The sequence below is a fragment of the Suricata suricatta genome, chromosome 3 (genome assembly GCF_006229205.1).
Source record: "Suricata suricatta isolate VVHF042 chromosome 3, meerkat_22Aug2017_6uvM2_HiC, whole genome shotgun sequence".
Lineage (NCBI taxonomy): Eukaryota > Metazoa > Chordata > Mammalia > Carnivora > Herpestidae > Suricata > Suricata suricatta.
In genome coordinates this window covers 105734843-105759944 of record NC_043702.1, presented here as the reverse complement: position 1 = coordinate 105759944, position 25102 = coordinate 105734843, and the positions used below count along the sequence as shown (strand labels likewise).

General features: G+C 46.9%; 2 protein-coding genes across 4 annotated transcripts in view; one reads left to right on the top strand and one right to left on the bottom strand.

The window, feature by feature from the left end:
* The window catches only part of WDR33 (WD repeat domain 33), a 99241-nt gene extending 76957 nt beyond the window's left edge, over nucleotides 1–22284 (top strand). Inside the window, exons 9-22 of one of the 3 annotated variants that reach the window (XM_029934778.1) lie at nucleotides 773–927; nucleotides 1015–1093; nucleotides 1518–1628; nucleotides 2639–2733; nucleotides 2957–3043; nucleotides 3525–3664; nucleotides 4477–4629; nucleotides 5451–6539; nucleotides 9144–9252; nucleotides 12241–12679; nucleotides 16964–17127; nucleotides 17240–17332; nucleotides 18481–18696; nucleotides 21207–22284. In XM_029934778.1, the coding sequence (XP_029790638.1) occupies nucleotides 773–927; nucleotides 1015–1093; nucleotides 1518–1628; nucleotides 2639–2733; nucleotides 2957–3043; nucleotides 3525–3664; nucleotides 4477–4629; nucleotides 5451–6539; nucleotides 9144–9252; nucleotides 12241–12679; nucleotides 16964–17127; nucleotides 17240–17332; nucleotides 18481–18696; nucleotides 21207–21436 (3160 nt within the window). In that variant the 3' untranslated portion in view covers nucleotides 21437–22284. Of the gene's footprint in view, nucleotides 1–772; nucleotides 928–1014; nucleotides 1094–1517; nucleotides 1629–2638; nucleotides 2734–2956; nucleotides 3044–3524; nucleotides 3665–4476; nucleotides 4630–5450; nucleotides 6540–9143; nucleotides 9253–10482; nucleotides 10592–12240; nucleotides 12680–16963; nucleotides 17128–17239; nucleotides 17333–18480; nucleotides 18697–21206 lie in introns of those variants that run through there. The other 2 variants (XM_029934779.1, XM_029934780.1) reach the window with 2 other exon arrangements.
* A 495-nt stretch (nucleotides 22285–22779) lies between these two features.
* The window catches only part of SFT2D3 (SFT2 domain containing 3), a 2741-nt gene continuing 418 nt past the window's right edge, over nucleotides 22780–25102 (bottom strand). The window contains exon 2 of the mRNA XM_029933333.1: nucleotides 22780–25100. Coding sequence (XP_029789193.1) covers nucleotides 24900–25100 — 201 coding nt within the window. The 3' untranslated portion in view covers nucleotides 22780–24899. The remainder of the gene's footprint in view (nucleotides 25101–25102) is intronic.

Below are 25102 nucleotides of genomic sequence, written 5' to 3'. Positions count from 1 at the left end.
CTGTGCCCTATGGAGCTGATGTGTGCCACTTACTAGACATGGCCCAGCCCTCTCCATCTCAGCTCCTCTATTTAGAGGGAAGTTTCCCTTCCAGTTTTGAATCCATTCTCATTTTTTGTCTGAGGTGCTTACTTACGATGCACCCTCATAATAAAGTTTTTGTCTTTGAGTTATCTGTTGACACTGATATTGAAATAACTGTGTCACTAACATGTTTTTGACCAAACACCTATATCCTGGTCCTTGTGACTGTGGAGGGGGGCAAATCCAGGGTGAGGGGGTTGGAGCAAGGCTGCCTTGCTGCATGCAGGATTCCAGTGAACGGTGCTCTTTGGAGATGTGCCTTCTGCAGGTCTCGACTTGTTGCAGTGTTTTTTAGTTAAAATTAACCCTCAAACTAGCCTGTGCCCCTTTTTTATGCTTTGTCTTAATGAGAGAAGCCTGGCTGAACTTTGAAAAGTTAATGAGCTTTACCGAATATTAATTTATGTGTTTAGGTGCATCCCCAGGTTCACACATCAGCTTCTCTACACAGTTGAGGTTCAGTTGCTATTTTAATTGGCTAATGAAAACTATCCTCAGATAATGGATGTTATTTCTGTCGTCAACCTGTTCCTGTCAAGTGTACTTTGAACTGTGGTCTTGTGGTGTTACGTGCTATACAGGCCTCTTGCCATCTCAACCCATGTCCTTTTTAACCAAAGTGGCCATTGTATGGATTTATACTTGTTTTGAATTCTGACAGATTATCTTCTTGGTACTTTGTTTCTAGTCATGCCCATAAAAACACCGTAATGGAAGTGAAATTAAATCTCAATGGCAACTGGCTACTCACGGCATCACGTGACCACCTCTGTAAACTGTTTGATATCCGAAACCTGAAAGAAGAGCTTCAAGTCTTCCGAGGTCATAAGAAGGAAGCCACAGGTCAGAGGCCGAGGCATGCTTCCCAATCTGTTACCTCTAGCACGCCGAGATCCTAATAGTTTGCCTTTTCCCACATTTGTTTTACAGCTGTGGCCTGGCACCCCGTTCACGAAGGACTGTTTGCCAGTGGCGGGTCCGATGGCTCTTTACTGTTCTGGCACGTGGGGTATGTGGCGCGTATCATGTAAAGCATTTCTGTGTTTTATGAAAAGAGCACCCAAAAGTATAAAACGTAACATTTTGTGTTTTTTCGTGAGTATTCCCATGTCTCGTGTCAGAGTCTTCTGCAGTTTTCAATTCTGTAAACCCAGCTTGGAATAGAAAACTTCACACCTCTGTTTTTAGATGTCGAAGGCATTAAGGAAGAATAAAGCAGATTTCCTTGTTTCTTACTGCTTGAAATCATTCTTCAGTGCTCCTGGGATCAAAGGTTCTATCACTGATGAGAAACAAGGACCCCTGGAGCATGTGGAACCGACCAGATTAAAAATAACAGGCTTTGGTAGCTTTGTGTTCCAGTAAAACAAACTGTCTTTTTTTTTTTTTTTGTAACTTTCATGAAAAGACTTCTTTCTTTGGTGCTGTTACAGGGTAGAGAAGGAAGTAGGTGGAATGGAGATGGCCCATGAAGGAATGATCTGGAGTCTGGCCTGGCATCCTCTAGGACATATTCTCTGCTCAGGTTCAAATGACCATACTAGGTAAGCTTTATATCAACAATAACAAGGAATTCTGTGTTTATAGAGCATCAGGAAGTGAAGATACATATTTATTTTGTCAATGTATTAATTTGTAGTTCAATCTCTTTTATTTATTTATACATTTTTTAAAATTTATTTTTGAGGGGCGCCTGGGTGGCTCAGTCGGTTAAGCCTCCAACTTCAGCTCAGGTCAGATCTCACGTTCGTGGGTTCGAGCCCCCGCGTCAGGCTCTGTGCTGACAGCTAGCTCAGAGCCTGGAGCCTGCTTCCAGTTCTGTGTCTCCTTCTCTCTCTGCCCCTCCCCCTCTCATGCTCTGTATCAAAAAGAAATAAAACATTAAAAAAATTTTTTTTTAATTTATTTTTGAGAGAGACAGAGTATGGGCAGGGGAAGGGCAGAGAGAGAGGGAGACACAGAATCTAAAGCAGGCTCCAGACTCCAAGCTGTTCAGCACAGAGCCCAACATGGGGCTCGAACTCACCAACTGTGAGATCATGACCTGAGAGCTGAAGTCATACTGAGCCACCACAACACCCCTTTATAAATTTTTTTTTAATGTTTATTTATTTTGAGGGAGAGAGAGACAGAGTGTGCATGGGAGAGGGTCAGAGAGAGAGGGAAACACAGAATCTGAAGCAGGCTCCAGGCTCTGAGCTGTCAGCACGGAGCCCAAAACGGGTCTCAAACCCATGAATTGTGAGATCATGACCTGAGCCAGAGTGGGACGCTCAACCGACTGAGCCATCCAGGTGTCCCTGTTGTTCACCATTTTTGTAGTGGTTTATAAATATGTATATAATAATAAGGACATGGAGTATGGAGTATGACTTTGTTATTTGAATTTTGTTCTGCCTTCTTTTTAAAAACAATCTCTCAACATTTTAAATTCTTAGAAGAAAGGTGTTGTAAAACCTTGTTGTGTTTGCCCTGATGCATGCACTTAAGTACCCAGAAATACACTGAAACCGTGCTCCTCTCTTTATTCCTGCAATTGGTTTTGTTTTGACAGCAAATTCTGGACCCGAAACCGACCAGGTGATAAAATGCGCGATCGATACAATCTTAACCTATTGCCTGGAATGTCTGAAGACGGAGTAGAATATGGTGAGACCCGCACATTTATTGTTTTTTGAAATCTGATATTCTTTTATAGAAGTGTTAAGTATGGAGAAGATTACATAAAACTAATTTCAGTTTATAGTTTATTGAGTGTATTTATTGAGTGATAAATCATCAGCGATAGGTTTCATTTTTATAAAGTGTTTATTTTACTGGACTCCTCTGTTTATAACATCTCTATTTCTAATAAATGCGTTTCTATTTCTAGATGACCTTGAACCGAATAGCCTGGCAGTCATTCCAGGAATGGGAATCCCGGAACAACTAAAACTGGCTATGGAACAGGAGCAGATGGGTAAGAGACACTGTCCCCATACATTTTATTTTTGTAAAAGTTTTAGAGACCTGTTTCTTCTTTTTTTTCTTTCTTTTTTTAAGTTTATGTATTTATTTTGAGAGAGAGAGAAAGAAACTGAACATGCACAAGCAGGGGAGGGGTTGAGAGAGGGAGAGGATCCCAAGCAGGCTGACAGCCCAAAACCCAGTGTGGAACTCCAACTCACAGACTGTGAAATCATGACCTGAGCTGAAACCAAGAGTTGGACCCTTAACCGACTGGGCCACCCAGGCACCCTGGGAGACCTGTTTCTTACCTTTGTGGCACTGAATTATTTTGAAAATGCCAAAGTGATTTGTGTTGAGACGTGTTGATAAAAGTGATCTGACTATTAGTTATTATATATTATTTAAAATCTTTTCTTCCAAAAATGTATTCATTGATGAAGTGGCCACTTTCTCTCATTTCCTTGGCTACCTGCTTCTTTTTATGGTTACAGGGAAAGATGAATCCAATGAAATTGAGATGACAATTCCAGGTTTGGACTGGGGAATGGAGGAGGTGATGCAAAAGGATCAGAAAAAAGTTCCTCAGAAGAAAGTTCCATATGCAAAACCTATTCCCGCTCAGTTCCAGCAGGTGAGTAACTACCAGCCCCCTTCCCTTCTCCACCGGAGGTTCTGCCTGGTGAATATCTCTCGGATGATGTCATCCGTGGAAGGTATTTCTGCACTGCAGACTTCTTTAGGGTATTCTTAGACCAAGTTCCCATCTGCTGCTCTGCAGTTCATGCGGAGTTGTCATGACTCTTGTAGCTCTTCTTTTCTTCTCACCTATGTCTCACACTCCAAGCCATCAGAGGAAGGAGGAGGAAGAAGCATGGGGAAGGGAGAGTATGTTGACTCTCCTCTACTTTGTCTGTCTGTCTTCTACTTTATTTGTCCCCACAACACAACGTGCATGTGCCCTTTTGAAGAGGTGGGCAGGCTTTTCATTCTTTTTTTTATTTTTTATCTTTATTTTGAGAGACAGAGAGTGAGCGTGGGAGGGGCAGAGAAAGAGGGAGACACAGAATCTGAAGCAGGCTCCAGGCTCTGAGCTGTCAGCACAGAGCCTGATGCGAGGCTTGAACCCACTGACTGTGAGATCATGACCTGAGTCGAAGTCGGATGCTTAACCGACTGAGCCACCCAGGTGCCCTTTTTCATTCTTAATAACATGTAAGATCTTACTGTTTTATCAAGTTAGTGGTTTCTGCCTGGCAAAGTGCTTGCCTAACTGCACTCTTGTGTCACTAAGAAGGGGCATTGGAAATAGAGGCAGTGCACTAGGGGAGCTGGCTCGCATTCGGCAGGGTGGAACGTGCCAGTGACATTACAGAATGGTTTTCTTATTCTGTAATTATTATCTACACACTCAGGGTATGTTTTAATGTTCTCATCTTTCCCAAGGCTTGGATGCAAAATAAAGTTCCAATTCCTGCCCCAAATGAGGTGCTGAATGACAGAAAAGAGGACATTAAGTTGGAAGAGAAGAAGAAAACCCAAGCGGAAATTGAACAAGAAATGGCCACATTGCAGTACACCAACCCACAGCTTCTGGAGGTGTGCGATGCTCCCTAGGAAGAGGGGGGGCCCTCAGACGGGTCTGAGGAACGCCACCACTTCTTTCTGTCGTTCTCAGCTTCTAGTTGAAGTGTGCTTGACATATAATGTCATAGGTTCAGGTGTGCAGCATGGTGACCCAGCAGTTCTGTAGCTTAACGCTGTGTACAGCACTATGAATGTATCATCTGTCCCCGTGTAGCACTGTTCCAGTACCAATGACTGTTCCCTATGTTGCACTTTTTACCCCCGTGACTTAATTATTTTATTGACTCGAGGTGTATACTGCTTACTCCTCTTCCCCTATTTTGCCCATCCCCCCATCCAGCACCACCATTACTTACTGCCACATTAGGAAACTAGTTTGTGAAAGAATTCTGTTTCTTAGACTTTTAAAACCAGATCAGTCAAGCAGTGAGTAGAACTAAGTTAAACATACCTTTTTAATAGAAAAGATAAAGCCAACATAGCTTTGACTTGATTCATTTATTTACTCACAGATAAAATAGTTTTTCTTTCTCTGTCAGATCCAGAGCAGGTGATTTGCTTTTTTTTAACCTTTGACAGTTGGCAAGAATGACAAAGCACTAGTAAATTCTTGGGTGTAATACAGTGGATATAAACAATCCTGGCTGCTGTCTCCCCCAGGATTTCCAAAGAAGGAGCTTGCGTGCCCCCAGTATACCTTACTGTGGAGGGTCGGGAGCTTGCTGCCTTATGTTTGTCTGGAAACTCTCCCAGTGAAATAAGTGCCAGCAGCATCATCATCTTGAAGGGCTCTGGCGCATTTATCAGTGTGTTTTTTCTTTCTTTCTTTCCAGCAACTTAAAATCGAAAGACTTGCACAGAAACAGGCTGAGCAAATTCAGCCTCCTCCTTCATCTGGCACTCCTCTCCTCGGACCCCAGCCCTTTCCAGGACAAGGTCCAATGTCTCAGATTCCTCAAGGTTTTCAGCAGCCCCATCCGTCTCAGCAGATGCCAATGAACATGGCTCAGATGGGGCCTCCGGGGCCGCAGGGACAGTTTAGACCCCCTGGACCCCAGGGACAAATGGGACCACAAGGTCCTCCACTGCACCAGGGAGGTGGGGGGCCACAAGGATTCATGGGACCACAAGGGCCCCAGGGCCCGCCCCAGGGGTTGCCGAGGCCTCAGGACATGCATGGGCCCCAAGGAATGCAAAGGCATCCTGGACCTCATGGCCCTTTGGGACCTCAAGGACCACCTGGACCACAGGGTAATTCTGGTCCTCAAGGTCATATGGGTCCTCAGGGTCCACCTGGCCCACAAGGTCACATAGGCCCCCAAGGCCCACCTGGTCCCCAGGGTCACTTGGGCCCTCAGGGGCCTCCCGGTACTCCAGGCATGCAGGGACCACCTGGTCCCAGAGGAATGCAAGGACCTCCTCACCCTCATGGGATCCAAGGTGGGCCAGGGTCTCAAGGGATCCAAGGTCCTGTGTCTCAGGGACCTCTAATGGGATTGAATCCAAGAGGAATGCAGGGTCCTCCAGGCCCCCGAGAGAATCAGGGTCCTGCTCCCCAAGGGATGATGATGGGCCACCCGCCTCAAGAGATGAGAGGACCTCACCCTCCAAGTGGACTGCTGGGACACGGCCCTCAGGAGATGCGAGGCCCTCAGGAGATGCGAGGCATGCAGGGGCCTCCAGCCCAAGGGTCCATGCTGGGCCCTCCCCAGGAATTGCGAGGGCCTCCAGGCTCCCAAGGTCAGCAGGGGCCGCCCCAGGGCTCTCTGGGGCCTCCACCTCAGGGTGGCATGCAAGGGCCCCCTGGACCTCAGGGACAGCAGAACCCGGCAAGAGGGCCACATCCATCTCAAGGGCCAATACCATTCCAGCAGCAGAAAACAGCTCTGCTAGGTGATGGGCCCCGGGCCCCCTTCAATCAGGTATTGTTTATTTCTAACTTCTAGACGTCACACATTGGGAAGATAGGGCCTGCATGGAAGTGGCATGGCCAGATGCTGTGGAAAGCAGTCACAGCTCATCCAGGGGCCCTTGGTAGTGATGGTGGCTTGAGAATAGCATCATGGCTGAAGAAGCAGATGAGAATAATTAAATGGACCACTATATATATGTAATATGAATCTTTTCAATAGCAGTTATTCAGAAAAGATCCTCTCTTAGTTGAGTATGGTTCATAATTGTCCTTGAGCTAAAAGAGCTGTGACCCTGAGGAGGAAGCATGGATGGCCCTGAACCTGCCAGGCCTCCCGTTTCTGGGCTCTTCATTTTGTAGCCTGGTGTTTCATGGGCTGATTTGCCTGCCGGCTCTACTGTTGAAGATAGCATGGAGTATGTAACTCATAAGTGTACAGTAGACTCTGACCTCACTGTTGGCATTTCGGTGAACACTTTAGAAACCTCTGAGCCCCGAATTGTGCTTTATCAAACTGTGACTCTTTGGACAAAATTCTGTTCAAGTTGTTTTAGCCCATATGTAAATTTGCTGGAGGAGTATTTCTGTAGACATTTCCTGGGCCCTTTTTTGAGGATTCTGTTTTTGTTTGCCAAGTTTTATTACCCATTGGCGGGCTTGTGCTGTGAGAGGTGGTGTGAGGAGGCTCAGGGTTTTTGGGGGAATTCCAGAAAGACTGCATGAGCATGAGTGGATTTGACATTGTGTGGTTCTGTGGTTTCTGTGTTTTCCTCAGTTTCATAGTCTGGAAGCATTATTTGGGTATGAACAACTGGGTTTGTGTCCCTGAAGTCAGTTTTGGACCAAAAGTGGGTTGAGTGAGTGAGCTCATATTGTCCCCACCGTGTCTTCACTGAGAGGCACTCAGTCCACTTGGAGAGGATGTGCTGCTGATGCTGCATGTGGAAAACACAGCCCGTTTTGCTTTTCAAACACCTTTGAGAATCTGTCACGGGAAGATGACCATAGGATCTACTGAATTAAGATAACTAGCTGAATAAGGTTATACGTTACTCTCCTGGAGATCTCCCAGGATCCACAAGTGTCACAGCAGCAAAGAGCCCAATGGTAGTTGAGTTTATTTCCAGAATCTCTTGGGCACTTTTTTAGAATTTAGGATGAGTGGGATAAACCCAGGTTGATCGTCCTGAACTGCCCTAAAACTTGAAGTTTTGTGTATTATATTAATACGCAGAGCATTTGCGTGTGTTTACAGTATCAGTTACCTGACCTGATGGTAATGGATTAACTGCTTTCATTTGAAGGACAAAAACAGTAATGAACTTTAGCTACCACATTATTATTGAAATTATAAACATGTCAGATTCAAGAGGATGGGCCTGGGTTTCTGGGACAGTTCAGTAAGAGTTCTTATTGTATCAAGTAGTGGAAGATTTTATACCTGAGAAGTAAAATCATTCTAAAGACTGGAGTGTGAAGGTTTGACACATTATAGGACATTTCAGATATCAAGAGTTGCCTGATGGAAATCTTTTTATATGTTGAAATCTGACTCATATTTTTTATATGTTGAAATCTGACTCTCTTGATGAGGCCAGTTATTGAAACCCTTTGTTTCAGTTGATTTAATTTAATGAAATTGCTTTCTGGTGTTAAAGTCATAGTGTGAAAAGTGTTGATAAGGGTCAGTCTTTAGGTGAAGGGGAGAGGAGACAGGAGGACGGAAGTTACTGGTACTGAGTTGACGATGACCGTTCGTAGCTGCGTGCCGCACCCGTCAAGGCTGCTCTTTTGTGGAGCTGGTTTTGCTATTAATGGTTCTGAAACTGCTATTTTCATAGTAGGTCCAGTCACCAAATGCATTTTTTATATAAAGGAATTTAAGAGACCTGATCCAAGGTCACTGGATAGTGTGGAGACACAGAATTTAGGCATGGCTAGGTAAAAGTACAGAATCTTAGGGACAAGCTGGGGTGAGATCCGGGGTTCCAGAGACAAAGAGGATCAGAGCAGCAGGTTAGTGTCTGCGGGACCTAAGGAATTCTGCAGGATCCCAGGTGACCCAGCTGGGAATGAGAAGGAGGATGCTGAGGATGGGAAATGAGGAGGTCGAGCAAGAGGGAGGGGATAGGAGCAAGCTGGTGTGGACGGACTCCTTTCGTATTCTGCCTCTTCAAACCCAGCCCTGGCCTTTTGAGAGGACTGATTATTTTCTGTAGCTGGAAAGGAGTCTGAGTATGAGAGCAGAGTTCACCTGTCCCGGCAGATTTCCAGATCTTTACTTTTGCTAGAAGTTCCTCCTTTGTGCAGAGTGTTACATTGTGATTTCTGACTTTCCATTGAGGTTCTTACTTGGCATTACAGGTAAAGATCTATCTTTAAGTGAAACCTATCATCAGGTTTAAAGTGTAAGTGTGTCCTTTTATTATGGTTAGAGAAGTATCCTTCCCCCAATGTAAGGACAATTTTTCTATAATATCACTAGCTATATACATTCACTGCTGGAGGCTTTGGGGCAACCTAGTGTTTTTATCTTGTCACGTTATGATAAAATTGCTATTCATGAAGCACAAGCCTATGATTTCACACTCCCGCTTTAAAAACATCTTTTCAGGAAGGACAGAACGCAGGCCCCCCACCCCTGATACCAGGCCTAGGGCAGCAGGGAGCACAAAGTCGCATCCCCCCTCTTAACCCTGGACAAGGACCCGGCCCTAACAAAGGTAAATATCTGCTCGGCTGAATAAGAGATTGCATTTTGCCACCTCTGGGTAAATCTCACAAATAGTTTATTGGTAAGTAATTGATAGAATGGTCACTTGAACCTATAGGAAAACTAGGAACACAGTCATTTCAGGTAAAGGTATTCTCATAGACTGACTTTGGTTAGCCAGAAGGGCCGCCCCGAGGAGGTAAGCTCCTCAATGCTGGCAGTGCGACTGCTGGGAGGGGGGAGCCCTGGAAGTGGGGCCTGCGCCGTGGACGGCCTCATCCCTCTTGTGGGATGGGGTGGCCCCGTGCTCACTGAGCACCTGCGCACATCATTAGCACCTGCATCGCCCAGCCACCTCCGTTTCTGGTGTGTGATGAGATCATGAATTCAGGGGTTTTTTTTCGTGTTCTTCATATCACCTTCTTCTGCCCCTGATTGTGCCACGTATTGAATGCTTTAGCTGCTTATATTGTTCTGCATGATTTGCTAAGAAGAAAGCAAAGCACTGAGGTATGGGGTTCTTGATCTTTTGGAAAACACAGAGATGAGAAGTATAAGTCTTTAGATGTAGGCTGTTTGAAAGTTGAGTTCATCGCAGGAGTTGAAGGAGAGTAGAGAGGCAGCCTTTTGTCCCACTCAGGCGTTGTGCTGTTGCAGGAGAAGGGCTGGAGAGGGCAAGGGCAGGACCGTGAGGGGTGTGGACGGAGGGCAGGTCAGAAGTACAGGTGTTGGGAGTCAGGGTGCTTCTCAACAGGGAGGACACGGGCCTGAAAACCAGGAGGACTGTGGAGGTTGCACTTCAGAGAACTTCACTCCCTGTAATTTTTAATGAACTGAGCCCCTAGTGCTCTGTGGCACAGGTTACATTTCCTGCCCTCCCTTTATCAGATGAAGAAAAGTCCTCATCAGCATTTTGCAGCGCTAGGGCTTTAGGAGAAGCAGCCCATCCTAGGAAAGGGAGCAGTAAAGGGAGCAGGAGAATCTTTATTGTAGTCTCATTGCATGGAAGTGGTGGCCAACAGGGAAAAAGAGAAAGCAAGAACCCATCTTTGGAATTTGGGGACCCTGAGACAAGAAGAGTCTGTTACCCACAAGGTACAGCTATCAACAAACTGAGAGCCTGCCTCTCTTCCTCTCCCCTACCTTGTGTCTGTCTCCACCTATCTCCCTCTCCTCCTTGCTCTTCCCCTTTTCTCTTTACCTCTCTCTCTCTCTCTTCCTCCTCTCTTTCTCCTCCCAGGGACCAAAGGGAGAAGGGAGAGCCGAGAAAGTGGCCCTGCCATCCCCTACTGGATTAACCAACGCCGCCGCCCCATCACCGGTGGCCACGTCCCTTCTAATTTGTAGTGGTGGGTTTCTTTCCTTGGAGGAGCCAGGGTACTTTTAAACAGATAGAGGTAATGGGAGGATTATTATTCATAGGTAAGTCCTAATGGAATGTGTTCAGCTTCCTCAGGTCAAAGTCTGCTGTGTCTGAGATCACACCAAGGTCAGGCAGCATAAAGTCAGAGAAGAAGCCGTTAGCAGTAGGAACCCACTGAGGATCGAGGGGGCCTCTTTATCGGAGGAAAGGGCCCCGGGGTATTTGCAGACTGACTGAACAACTTAGAAGGTGCTTTCCTGAGCATGGAGAGGACTGATTTAATGAAGGAAGGACCGGGAGGCGGAAGGCACAGGAGGGCTTAGAAGAGAGAACCCTTCTGGTGGTGTTTTGTTATACTGACATTTTCAAGTTTTTTATACCTGTTGAGTGGTGAGGCAGGACTGGAATGGCCAAGAGAAAGGAACAGAAAGGGAGGAGGAAGGGTGCCCCTGGCTGTCTGTGGCTCCAGGAGAGGAAGTTCACCTTTATTGCCAGGGAGAGGCAGGGAAAGGCGGAGGTGGGGGGTGTGGGGGTGTGTTTCATCTTAAAAACGTAGTTGTTTTAGAGCAAGAGGGTCCCTTTGATACCCACCTGTAAAAAATGCTTGATTTGAATTGTATGTTGACAGAAAACAGGTCCCTGTGTACAATGGCTGCCGCATTTCAGTAGCCAGGAGAGCCAGTCCCTCCCAGGTTAAGAAGTGAGCAAAGTTAGCCATCCAGTTTAATGGGCCTGTTTCCATTTTTATTCAGGACGTTGAATATATTACACATATTAAAGTATTTTCAAAAAAACCTATAGTGGGTTTCCAAACGCTGTCTGCAAAGAACGATGGTAACTCTTATAGATGAGGGGTATATCATCCATGCAAAGGGGCAGGGGCGTGTGTTCGTATGAGCCCCCAAACCGAAGCGCAGCAAGGCTGTTTGGTCACCAGGCAGCTATTAGAGAGGCCTATGGCTCCTTGTGCTTTTCAGAGGATTTTGTTAAGAATCAGAGTGTGCTTTGTTAGAGACCCAAACTGTCCATTTCTCTGGGCGTGAATTAAAAAAAAGATCAAAGTGTGAGTTAACGAGTGAAGTTAAATGAACTAGGGGATACAAGGGCAACCTTGGGGGTGGCGGAAGCAGAGAGGCTGCACCTGTGATGGGCTGTGCAGGCCTTTTCAGGTGCAGAGGGGAATGCCCTCTGCTTGGCCTCAGTGGCCTGCAGTGTGAATGCCCTCTGCAGTCTCCAATCCTGCGCCCCCCGCCCCCCCCCCCTCCCGGGGCAGGGAGCAGGCTGGCCTCCTGAAATCCCTGAAGGAGTGGGGGCAGGGAAGGGATGCTCAGGCCTGTGAGACTCTCTGTTTTCTGAGTTAATTGTCACAGGTTGCTAACCTCACTTGAGATTAGTAATCTGCCCAAGGGGGAGTTGGTTAGCTAGTGAGAAATGGCGTTGAAATCTGCACCTGAGAGCCTGCATTCTTCCATCAGATGATGCCCGAGGGATTTGTCTCCTCAGTGTGCTGAGAGCTAAGGAGGGAAAACATTTTAAACACCAGAAAGCATTCTGACACTGTAAGATGCTGACAATCAGACCTGTGTTGGCAGGGTTCCTGGAAGACACGGTAAAAATCAGCTTTGTTTCCTTTAGGTGACTCACGCGGCCCTCCAAACCATCACATGGGCCCCATGTCAGAGAGGCGGCATGAGCAGAGCAGCGGCCCTGAGCACGGGCCCGAGAGGGGGCCCTTCCGGGGCGGCCAGGACTGCAGGGGACCCCCTGATAGGCGTGGCCCTCACCCCGACTTCCCTGACGACTTCAGCAGACCAGATGACTTCCACCCGGACAAACGCTTTGGCCACCGATTACGTGAATTTGAGGGGCGAGGAGGACCTTTACCACAAGAAGAGAAGTGGAGGCGTGGGGGCCCCGGGCCTCCATTTCCGCCCGATCACAGGGAATTCAGCGAGGGGGATGGCCGGGGCGCAGCTCGGGGCCCCCCAGGGGCTTGGGAAGGCCGCAGACCTGGAGATGAACGATTCCCCCGGGAGCCTGAGGACCCACGTTTTCGAGGGCGCAGAGAAGAAAGGTGGGACGGACGCTTTGTGGGTCTAGCTCTTTCCTGGAGCTGCGGCCCTGTTCTCTCTTTCCTCTTTGGCTGGGGCAGAGGGCGCTGCATCGATTGTTAGGTCTACCCTCTAGGTTTTGCGTGTAGACTTTAAACAAGTAATTATGCTTTTTAACCTTTTTGTGCTTCTTTTTTATCTTTATACTTTAGAAATTGTTTTTTTTTTTTAATTTTTTCTTACTTTTTGGTACTTTTTAAGAGATGTGAGGATCAGGATAGTAACAGGTTTCTGGGATCTGACTAGAAGGCACCAGATTCTCTGGGTTACAATGAAGCAGTATGATATAGATCATCAGATTGAGAGTAAAGGAATTATGAGATCATTTTTGTGTCATTGCCTAAAGAGCTTACGCAGTCGAATCAAGCTGAAAAATTACCTTGCTGCTGAGTTAGATCAAGGTTAGGCTTGAGCACTCAATTTGCTTGCTTGGGGTAAAAAAGGTATAGAAGAAATAAGGAGAAAAAACAAGAATTAGTGAATCTCAGATGAGACAGAGAATCATCAGTGGTGATGATAATTGAGCATTTCTGTGTGCCACTAAATTGTGTGATGGGCATTCTTGGCAGCAGTGGCCAGATGAGGGGCCATGCTGGGAATCAGCAGTTTGTCATTTGGACAGGCAGACGTGTTGGACAGGCGGATGTGTCTGAGCGGCTTCAGGCCAGCTTGGCAGACTGCGGTGCCATGCCGTGTGCCACTCCTGTCCCCAGTCCCTGCCGCAGTGTTTCCTGTGATGTTTGGACCATTGCTAGTAGAAGATAGAGCCAAGGGTTGGCATTCCCTCCTCCTCACAGGGTGTGTTAGACAAGAATGGCTGAGGGGTTTGGGAAAGCTGCCATCAGTGGGGAGTTCTTTAAAAAGCTGTAACGGGCTCCTGGTTTTCTTGAGGGTCTGTCTTCATGGTGTCCAGGGTGTACCAGTGGTGTTCTACGGTCTTCGGGATGGCATGGTATGTCTGCAGGGGTTGCATTTCCAAGGTTTTGGCATCAGTGTAACTTTCACTGATTTCCTGAATCTTTGCATCTTGTGCGGTTTCAGGTTTTACTGTGCCTTAGTTTGTATTGTATTTCATCTGTCAGTGACGGACCCACAACCTAGACCCTTGTGCTTTTGACAGCTTTTTGTTGCTCTTCAGATATGCCAGACGTGCTCCTGCTCCTGCTGTGCATGCTGTTTTCTCTGCCCAGAGCACAGTCCCCTTGCACTGTCCCCGAGCACAGTCCTCCTCTCATCCCAGTTTCTTTACCCTGCTTCCTGTTTCTTCACAGCACTGAGCACTGCTCAATGTGAAATGATGTGTTTATTTCTTAGTACGTGTGTCTACCAGGAACATGACCTCTTCCCCAAGACCAGGGCTTCGTTTCTGTACCTTTGTGGCCTCAGGACCCAGAGCAGTAGTGGTGACACAGCATAGGTACTCAGTAACTGTGGAATAAATGAATCTGTCTGTGGGTAGAGATATTTGAGAATGGTCAGTTCATTAGGGGATGTACCCATCAGCTCGTACTGCTATAACCAGGTACCCTAAACTGGGAAGTAAAATAACAGGAGTCCAATTTCTCACAGTTCTGGAGGCTTGAAGTCACAGATCAAGGTCCAGCAGGGTGGGTTCTTGGTGAGACTTCTCTCCCTAACTTGGAGGCAGCCAGCCACCTTCTCCCTGTGTCCTCACCTGGTAGAGAGAGAGTGAGCTAGCCCTCACTGGTGTCTCTTCTTCCCAGGGCACTGATCCCATCACATGGCCCCTACCCCCATGACTTCCTCTAATCAAAATTCCCCTCATATGCCCATTTCCAGATACCATCCTGCTGGGCTGGGCTTCAGCGTACAACTTTTATGGAGGACATATTTAGTCCTTGATAGGAGCTACTTTCTAACGAGGGCACATTAGATTCTCACCATCTTTTTGTAACTAGGGCAGTCTTGTAATGGATGCCTGGCCAGTCCTGTGGTGTTGGGGGTGGGGATTTCTCCCTGACTCTGTCCCAGGGAGACAGCGCCCCCTGCTGTACTTTTCCTGCTCCACTCCTCTCCTTTTGGCCTGCTATTTCAGCCAGCATCCTGGACACACCCGCTTTCGCGTTATCAAGGTCCTCAGGACCAAGAAAGTTACTAAAAAGATAGCTGGAGTAGTGGAGTGGAAAAAGGAAAGCTCTTTTTACAGTAAAACCCTGTGTAGATCCTCCCCGCAGATTACGTATTGTGAAGGAAGGTGTGTGTTGGCAACAGTAAAGTTTTGTCAGCACACCACTTTTCCTCATAAATAGGCAGAAAACCCGGAATGACTGGGAAGGTAGAAGCAGTTTTGCCAAAAAGGTTTAACTTGAGTCTAATCATGAGGAAATAGATAAATTTAAATTGTACATTCTATAAAATTATCTAGATGGACTTGAAAAAAATTTAATTTAGAGAGAGCATGTGTGTGAGTCAAGAGGCAGAGGGAGGGAGAGAGAGAATCTTTTTAAAATATGTTTATTAATTTTTGAGAGAGAGAGAGAGCGCGCACATGCACCCATGAATGTGAGTTGGGGAGGATGAGAGAGAGAGGGGGATAGACGATCCAAAGCAGGCTCTGCACCGATAGCAGAGAGCTCAATGTAGGGCTCAAACTCATGAACCGTGAGGTCATGGCCTGAGCCACAGTTGGGCTGTTGCTTAATTGACAGCCATCCAGGTGCCCCAAGGGGCGGGGAGAAGGGGAGGGGGAGAGGCTTAAGCAAGCCCCACGCTCACTGCAGAGCCTGACATGGGGCTGGATCTCATGAACCGTGAGATTATGACCTGAGCTGAAATTAGGAGTCAGACACTCAGCCAGTTGAGCCACCCAAGTGCCTCGTTATATCTGGATGGATTCTTAAAAAATGCTGGGGTCATGAAAGATCAAATATAGGAAGGTTTTAGATAAAGTAGACCAGACATAGGGCCACTAAATAACAGTATGTAATCAGGATTTGAAATCTATATTTAAAAACAACTATAAAGGACACTATGAGGACAGTTGGAGAAATTTGAATCAGAGTGTATTAAATAATATTCCATGTTCAAGTGATAATAGTATTACTATGTAGGAGAAAGTTTTTGTACTTGGAAGAAACATATTGAGGTGTTAGGGATGAGGGTCATGCTGTTGGCAACTGACTTTGAAATGGCTTAGAAAGCAGATTTGTAAGTAGATGGAGAGCAAAGCCTATGTGGCAGTGTCTTAACTAATTAATCTGAAAAAACAAAACAAAAAGAACTGATCAATCTAGGCAAAGGACACATGGGTGTTTGTTTTTCTGTTCTTTTAATTTTGTTCTTGGTTTGAAGTTCTGCAAAGTGAAACGTTGGAGTAAAAGATAACTGAGTGGAGGAGGCTGAAGAAGAAGTGGGAGGCCTGGGTGCCCATGCAGACTGTGCCCTGTGCCCTCAGTCCTGACTCGCTCCCCACCCCTGAGGCCTCTCTCTGCACACTCGGGCCACTTTTCTGCTCCCTGCAGGCCTCCTTGGCCTGGGACGCTCTCTCATAAGGGCCGTGTTTCAGTAGCACTCTTGGCCTTCAGCCCAGAATCCTGAGGGGGACAGCAAGCCTGTCCACCAGCCAGGGCTCCAGGCTGCCTGCTAGCCAAGTGCCTGCCTGTACAGCAGTCAGCTGTGGAGTCGGGCCGTGGGTGAAGTTCATGGCTAGCCCTGCATAGAGGCTGTGAGCTAGGGCACATGGGAGAGCAGATGTTCCCAAATGAGTCATAATTCTGTGCCCCGCTTTTTCTGATTGTAACTGATAATGAAAAATTCAGGGGAGGCAGCGGTAAAGAGCATGGGCTAGGGCCAAGACTGGCTGAGTTCAAGTCCCAACACTTACTGTGTGTCTTCCAATAAATGACTCTATCTCTCTGTGCCTCGGTGTACTCATGGATAGAATGGAGTTAATAATGTGGTACTGATTATAAAATGGAATAATATGAATTGAAATCTGAAAATGAAAGCGCTTGGCATCATTATTAGCAGCTAAAACTTATTCACTTCTATTGTTACTCCCAAAAGCTTCCGGAGAAAATGATCATAACCCTACATTTTCCTTTCTGTTTTTGCCTTTAATATTGGGATTATACAATCTGTACTAAAAAATGTGTAATTTTATTTTGTTTTCCTCCCATTTAACATTAAGAGCATACTTTCTTACACTATTATGTGTCTCTGAAACATGAACTCAAGAGCTGTGGGGGGTTTCATCAGGCAGATATTTTGCTGCTTTTCCCTGACAGCTTTAGAAGAGGAGCACCCCCAAGACATGAAGGCCGTGCCCCGCCCCGAGGGAGGGACGGCTTTCCTGGTCCTGAAGACTTTGGTCCAGAGGAGAATTTTGATCCTTCTGATGAAGCGGCCCGAGGAAGAGATCTCCGAGGTCGAGGTCGGGGTACGCCGCGAGGTGAGCGTGGGCTGAGGGTGCTGGGCTTGGCAAGGATGGGCCGCAGAGCTCACTGTCGGGGACACACCTGAAATGGTGTGTGAGTGTGGTGTGGTGTTGTTCCCATGTGCAGGAGGAAGGAAGGGTTTACTCCCCACCCCTGATGAGTTCCCTCGCTTTGAAGGAGGACGGAAACCAGACTCCTGGGATGGAAACAGAGAGCCAGGTGAGGAGGGAGCGCCGCAGCGGTTTCTGGTGATCTGAGCCCTGCAGCTCATAGAGTGGGGTCTGGGGACTTTGGGGGGGCCACCAGGTCCTTTTTTTTTTTTTTTTTTAATGTTTATTTATTCTGAGAGAGAGAGCAAGTTGGGGGAGGGGCAGAGAATGAAGGAGACAGGATCCCAAGCAGGCTCTGCGCCGTCAGCACACAGCCTGACGTAGGGCTCAAACTCATGATTCCTGAGATCATGATTCAAGCCGAAGCCAAGTTGGATGCTTAACCGACAGCCATCCAGACACCCAAGGACCTCGCTTTTCTTTTCTTTTTTTCCTTTTTCATTAATTTTAAAATTTTTTTAACATCTGTTTATTTTTGAGAGAGAGAGAGATAGCATGAGTGGGGGATGGTCAGAGAGAGAGAGAGACAGACAGACAGAGAGACAGAGACAGAATCAGAAGCAGGCTCCAGGCTCTGAGCTGTCAGCACAGAGCCTGATGTGAGGCTCACACCCATGAACTCTGAGATCATGACCTGAGCTGAAGTTGGCCACTTAACTGACTGAGCCACCCACGTGCCCTGGTCCTTGCTTTTCTAACTCACGTCTCCGTGGGAAGATGGATTGTCTTCAGATCCTTCAGGCAGCAGCATTTCATCTCAGTAGATTGAGTACAGGAACAGCTGGGAGAATCCACCTTTCTTCTTCTGAGCCAGATGTCAGAGGGATTTGTCTAAATAGAAGACATTACCATTCTTTTCACAAAATGGCTTTGTTTTCAGAAAATATAGTTACACGAATTAAAGTTTTCTTAACTTTAATTGCTAGTATGGCAAATATTATGAAATGTAAGTCTCATAAATGAAATCTCAGTAATTTTTAAGAGTGTAGACATCCTGAGACTATAAAAAGGCTGAGACTCACTTTTCGGGACCCTACCTGTGTCTTATTTTAAGAGGTATGTTGATTTCTAATCTTCACCTTTTTTCATGTCCTTGTGATGTGACTCACACCTGGCCTAGGTGGGTGTTCAGCGTATCTTTCTTGCATGGATGAATATTGGTTCTCAAGTTGGTAGTAAACAGTATAATTTCCGTCTGCTTTTGGTCACACTATGATAGAAGATTATCAGAGTCTGAGCCTGTGTTTCCCGTTTCAGGACCGGGTCATGAACATTTCCGTGATGCTCCTCGCCCTGATCATCCCCCTCATGACGGTCATTCCCCAGCTAGCAGAGAACGTTCCTCTTCTCTCCAGGGCATGGACATGGCATCCCTGCCACCCCGAAAGCGTCCCTGGCATGATGGGCCAGGGACCTCAGAACACAGAGAAATGGAAGCCCCAGGGGGCCCGTCTGAGGATCGAGGAGGCAAAGGTAAGTGGAGGCCAGTGGTAAACCGTTCCAGGAGTTCCCGTGGCTCCGTCAAGAAGGCCGGGGTCCCCAGGCCAGCCCCATCCCTGGACTCCTGTTCCATCTGTTCCAGACAGGCTACCGAGGGTCCCTCTTCCATGCTCCCCTCCAGGGCTTAGGCTGTGTAAAGGCAGGTGTTCCCAGACGTGGTACAGGTAGAGCTGGTTTGGGCTCCCACCACAGTTGGTCCGAGCTGTCACTCGGGTGGCTGTAAGCCCAGCCTCTGCATTAGCCTCCTTCACGTGCTTCCCAGAGTTCTCCTCCCTGGTTCCCTCAGGGTTCAGGGTTCCACTCCTGCTCTTTGTCAGGGTGCCCCAGAGATGGGGGTTGGGGGGTCGTGCTCTCGTCAGCAGATGTGCTGGCTGCCACTGGCCGCTCCTGGCCCTCAAGGCTTTCCTCAGTGGCAGGAACATGGTCTTCTCCCAGCTCCTGTGTTTTCTGGGTCTGGAAGGAACTGCTGATGCGCAGAGTCACAAAGACTTTGAGGAATATGGTCTGGAAGGAGTTGTTTTCAGAGGGGCTATTGCTATCGCTTGAAACTTGGGAACTTTATTTTAGACGTAGCACTTCTAGCCAGGAGCAGTGGCCACCATGTGGTCTCAGGTAAGGCTGGGTCACTGCATTTATGGTAGTTTGGAGGCTGCTAGAAAGTAAGCCCAGTTAACTTGCCTCATAGATACAGTCTCTTCATTACAAAGTTGTGCTTTTTGTTTTTGGTGGTTCTTCTCAAAGCAAAACCTCCAGAAGCTACTTCATGTCACTGGTAGATCTGCCACATAAGCACACATTTTTTTGCTGGTCAGTATGGGCACTTAGGACACCTGTAGGTCCCTAGCCAAGGCCACATGGCTAGTGTGGAAATGACTTCCTAGCTGTCATCTTCTCTGCCCAGTCACCTTCAGGTGGGTCTGGGCTACACTTTGTAGGAAAAGAAACCAACATTTTTCCTTTGGCTGGCTTTCCTAGCCTCCTTGTTTTACCTAGAATCACATTCCATTCAGACTTTTAAGACAAAAAAGAGGCACCTGGGTGGCTCAGTCGGTTAAAAGCGTCCGACGTCCTCTCAGGTCATGATCTCATGGGTCATGGGTTCAAGTCCCACATGGGGCTCTGTGCTGACAGCTCTGAGCCTGGAGCCTGCTTCAGTTTCTGTGTCTCCCTCTCTCTCTCTGCCCCTCCCCTGCTTTTGCTCACTCGCTCTCTTACTCTTTAAAAAAAAAAAAACATTTAAAAATTAAAAAAAAATTAAGACAAAATAAAATTGACAATAGTCTTTTGATAGTGTATTATGGGAAATATGACCAAATTCAGCTCATGAGAAAAAAAATTTTTAAGTAGAAATTTTATTTTTTTAAATGTTTTTTATTTATTTTTGAAAGACAGAGAGAGACAGCACGAAAAGGGGAGGGTCAGAGAGAGAGGGAGACGCAGAATCTGAAGCAGGCTCCAGGCTCTGAGCTAGCTGTCAGCACAGAGCCCAACGCAGGGCTCGAACCCATGAACCATGAGATCATGACCTGATCTGAAGCTGGGCACTTAACCGACTGAGCCACCCAGGCACCCCTAAGTTGAATTTTAAGATTTATATATATAGATAGATATATTTAAGGTTTTTGTGTCCAAGTCTGGAACAGATAAAACTATCCCTGGGAGAGGGGCGCCTGGATGGCTTTGTCGGTTGTGTCTGATTTTGGCTCAGATCATGATCTCACGGTTTGTGAATTTGAGCCTGGCATCGGGCTATGGGTTGACAGCTCAGAGCCTGGAGCGTGCCTCGGATTCTGTGTCTCCCTCTCTCTCTGTCCCAACCCCACTTGTGCGCTCGCTCTCTCTCGCTCTCTCAAAAATAAACATTAAAAAAAATTAAAACAAAAAAACCAATCCCTGGGAGAAATAATCCTAAAGGCTAAGTTTTCTTTTCTATTCCTTTTTTAAATTGCTCATTTTTAAAGAAATACTTTATTTTACTATTTAAAAGAAAACAAAAATGCCACATCATGGTGGGATAATGATAGTAAACACATTGTAATTTACATCAACAGTTTGTATTTCTTAGCTGTTTCCAGAGTTCTTGGTTGCTTTTCAAGTCTTCCCCCAGAATAGAATAACCCCTGGTGGCAAAACAGAGTGGAGACACACTTGCTGGAGACCTGGCCCAGTGTGGTCTGGGACTCCCAGACGGGCCCCACGGTTCCCGTGGCTTTTCCGTCCTCTCCGCCGCACAGCCTTGGGGAGCATGTGTGGCTGCTGGGGAGCATGGCCACAAGCTGGGTGGGAATGTGACAGTGGTGACTAAGGGTAGAGGCACCACCTCTAACACTCTGAATGCCACTACTCATGTCCTCAGAATTCGTTTTTGAAGACCCAGAGTGTTCCACTGTCATCAGTAAGTTTGTGCCAGGAGTTACTGATTCACAGTCTCTGATATATTTATAAAAAAAAGTAACACGTGAAATCAATTTGTCTCCTTTCAGGCCGAGGAGGCCCCGGACCTTCCCAGAGAGTGCCAAAGTCAGGGCGTTCCAGCTCCTTGGATGGAGACCACCACGACGGCTACCACAGAGACGAACCTTTCGGGGGCCCTCTGGGCAGCGGCACTCCCTCCAGAGGGGGCCGGAGTGGCAGTAACTGGGGTAGAGGGAGTAACATGAACTCGGGCCCACCAAGGCGAGGAGCTTCAAGGGGAGGTGGAAGGGGTCGGTAGGACTTGGGGCGGAGTACCCCGAGGCCTCTCTGGACAGTATTTAAGAACTTCTTGTGGACTTACCAAGAGAAACAAAAGGAAGCCTGCACCATGTAGCCCTGAACCCCAGGAGCCCTTAATGAGGTCTTCACGGTGAAGAGGCTGCTGCCGGCCGCCCAGCGCAGCCGGCCTCGTCCTGTCCTGTCCACCTCACCGCCCTCACTCCCACTGTTTTGTGAAGAGAAAAGCTGGAATCTTTTTTTTTTTTTTAAGTGTCACGAGACATGGAGCACCTCCACAAATTTAAGTTCATGTCCAATTGGAAATTTGTTTCTATATGTACAGTTTGTCAGAGAAAAAAACATTAAGTTGTTTTTGTATGAATACAGAATGTGATTTATGCAAGAATTAACAGAAAACCAGTTGTGAAGTGCTTGCCTTAAGGATGTTCCCACCGCATCCAGTGTGCTGAGGGTGTAGTTCCTGCTCGTGCCTGTGAGCAAGTGGATGGCTCCCTCCGAGCCATCGAGGTTAACTCCATTTGTGAACTTGGTTTTGTCTCGTCTACCCAGTCTGTCACGTATTTTTGTAATAGAGCAAGAAATACTTTGAAACTGATACAGTCTGAAGTAGATTCAAACCCTGTGCTGAGGTAGAAAATTATACTCTGAAGAAAAGAGTCTTCTGGCTGTGCACACAGGGGCTCTCCCTTGGGTGCCTCTCCTGGTAATCCCACTCAGACTCCAAATCTCTGGTTTCTGATGAGAGGAACCGGATGTAAGCCAGGAATTAACTACATGTACTCTTCTCCTCACTGTCTATCATGTCACAGACTGTTTAAGTTGAAAAGGATAAACAATTTTGGAAAACTTTCTCTCCAACCAGTGTTTAGCTTAAAGCCAGGAGGGCATCCACAACAAATTCCTTTAGCTTTAAATAAATGTAACATTTGGCCCGGTTTAGAGTAGAAGCCAAAAGTTCGGTTTAATATCCCCATATTTTCTCTACTGATCCTTTGTTTTTGTAAGAAAACGACTCCTATTCAAAGGATATTCCTGTGGCCGCCCTCACATCTTACTGCTGTGCCGCTTCAATCTGGTCCTGGAGACCAGTTTGCCTGGCCCACCCAGTGGTGCTGAAGTCTCTGCAGTGGCCTAGACAAGGGATGGCGGCACAGACACAAAACCTCCTAACTGGTTCCCTCTTAATGTAAAACATGGCAAAAGTAAGTTCTTTCTGCACACACACTGCTCTTCAGGGTGCTGGAACCTGGAGACTACAAGTGAATAGTTTTCACTTTGTTTTGAGATATAAAAACATTTATCACCATGTCAGTGTAAACACACAATTAGGAGGCTCAGGAATGCAAGTTTGTGGGATATTCTTTATTTGCCCTCCAATGGCACAGCATATAAAGAAGCGGTAATCAAATTCTGATAAGCTAAAATGGGATCCAGGAGCAAACCTGTATTGAGAAGCTTTTTCTGAGATCCATGTGGTAAGAACTTTACTGTTGTAACATTTCAACAGTACAGCACCTCAACAAACATAACCAAATCACATTTTGAGAAAGAATTCCTTTAGGAAAAATTGAAATCTTTACACTGTAGTTTACTAAACACTTAGGAAATTTTAAAACATCACTACCAAGTACATACAAGGTATTGTGCTTTGAATTTATAAATGCTAGATTTTCAGTGTTTGAATTCTTGAGAAAATGCTGGGAAAACAAATTTTAAAAAAGTAACAGCATCAACATAAAAATGGGCTAAACACTGTCAAACCTTCAGCTGTGCAAATTCTAAAGAAACAGACCTTAGAACAGAGATTTAATTGGGGGACAGAAGGAGCAGCCGATGGCAGTTTTTTCCAGTTACAGGAAGTCCCTCTGGAAACAGTGCATGTGTTTTTACTACAAACACCCTCTCGTCCCTCCTGAGGTAGATAGATAGCCCTGTTTACTGAAAGGGGAACAGGCAGTAATTCTTCGAGAATACCAGGGTGCGGAGCCCCATGGAGTTGAGGCAGGGCTTATGACACTGATCAGGCTCTAGGAACATAAATCCTGAGGGTGAACTGAGGCAACGCTCTACTGCTGCCCGACACACCTGTTGAGGCAGGTGGACTCTGACTTCCCCAGAAGATCATTCTCAAACTGTGCAGTCCAGCCCACGGAACAGTGTTCTCCACCCGAGCTGAACAGGGGATCACCTGGGGAGCTCTGAAAAATTCCTTATGCCCGGGTGCCCTGCCACCCGGCTCCAGATTCCCCGCTGAACTGGTCTTCAAGTGATTCTGATGTGAGCTGAGAACCAGGGATACAGAATCTAAAACTTCCAAATACTTTTACTTTCTAGTTAATACAGAGCTACTGACAAAGCATGTTTTCTGGACTCATGAGAGTACTGAGTCCGAACTTTTTGGCAGTATGTTAGAATATGCAATAAAATCAAAGACGAGAAAATGCTGAACCTAAAAGGAAACTTGTCAGACATGAAGAGCATCTTACACTGCGTTAGAATCAACCTACAAAATATAAATTATACTTTAAAAAGCAGACAATAAAACTAGGAATGGTAATTAGGACTTGTAGAAATACGTTTCCGTCAAACACAGAACTTTGGGTGCAGAAGTCTTGTCTGGCAGGAGTCCCCAACGCAATTCTGCCCAGAGACCTCTCAGAGCATTGACAAGTCATGCTTTTGGGGGCAGACATTTCCTTTTTTGGTCCATCGCTTTCATCTCTAATACACAATCAATCTTCCTTACATTTTATAAGGCACCATATTTACAATCTCACTAAAAAAAATAAAAACCGAAGTAAACCGTCTTAACTAAAGTACTTAAATAAAACCTGGTGGCTAAATTTAGTGTTTAATTCGATACCCTTAAGAATCCACTCATTGAATGAGGAAAAGTAAAATTTTTTTTTTTGGTGCCGAAACCCGGGAACGAAGGAAAAGTAAATTTTCAAGAGCCAAAGCAAACAAGCGTATTGTAGCTAAGCCGCTACAATCTACCAGTGGACTTTTTAAACGACAAAAGGTAAAAGTCTCGGAAAAGTCACAATGGCAGCTAATTCAAATGTTATAAACAATTTTTTTTTTACTGCCCTCAATCTAAGACCACGGTAAACGCAAAAGCAATTTACCGTGTTTCACAGCATCGTCACCAAATCAACCACAACATCCCGACCTCATAGCACACCCAGTAGGGCGGAAGACGCTGAACCCGAAGAGCTGAAACGGCTCAAGTCCCAGTATTAGAACAGCGGCTCGAAGAAGTTGACAGGTTCGCTGGGACGACAACGGAGCAGCCTCTCCCCAGCGCGAAGTGGAAGACGGCGGGTGCAGTCCTCGGCTCCGTCCGCGCCGCGGGCCGGCTGCCGGTGGTCTCCCGACGGCGCGTCCCGGGACCGGGCTCCGCGTGGTCTCCGTGCAAGATTTCCGTCCGTCCTAGCCCGACGGCACGGGCCCAAGGCTGCTCACACCGGCAGCGCCTTGGTGAGGCCGGCGCCCGGGCCCAGGCGCCCGAGCGCTAGACGCAGCGCGGTGACCGCCCCCCGGGGCAGGAGACCGAAGAGCACGGCCAGCAGCGCGGCCACCTGCACGCAGGCGCCCAGCGCCGTGAACAACGTACTGCGCAGCCCGAGTGCCGCGTACAGCGTGGCGCCCAGTGCGGCCACGT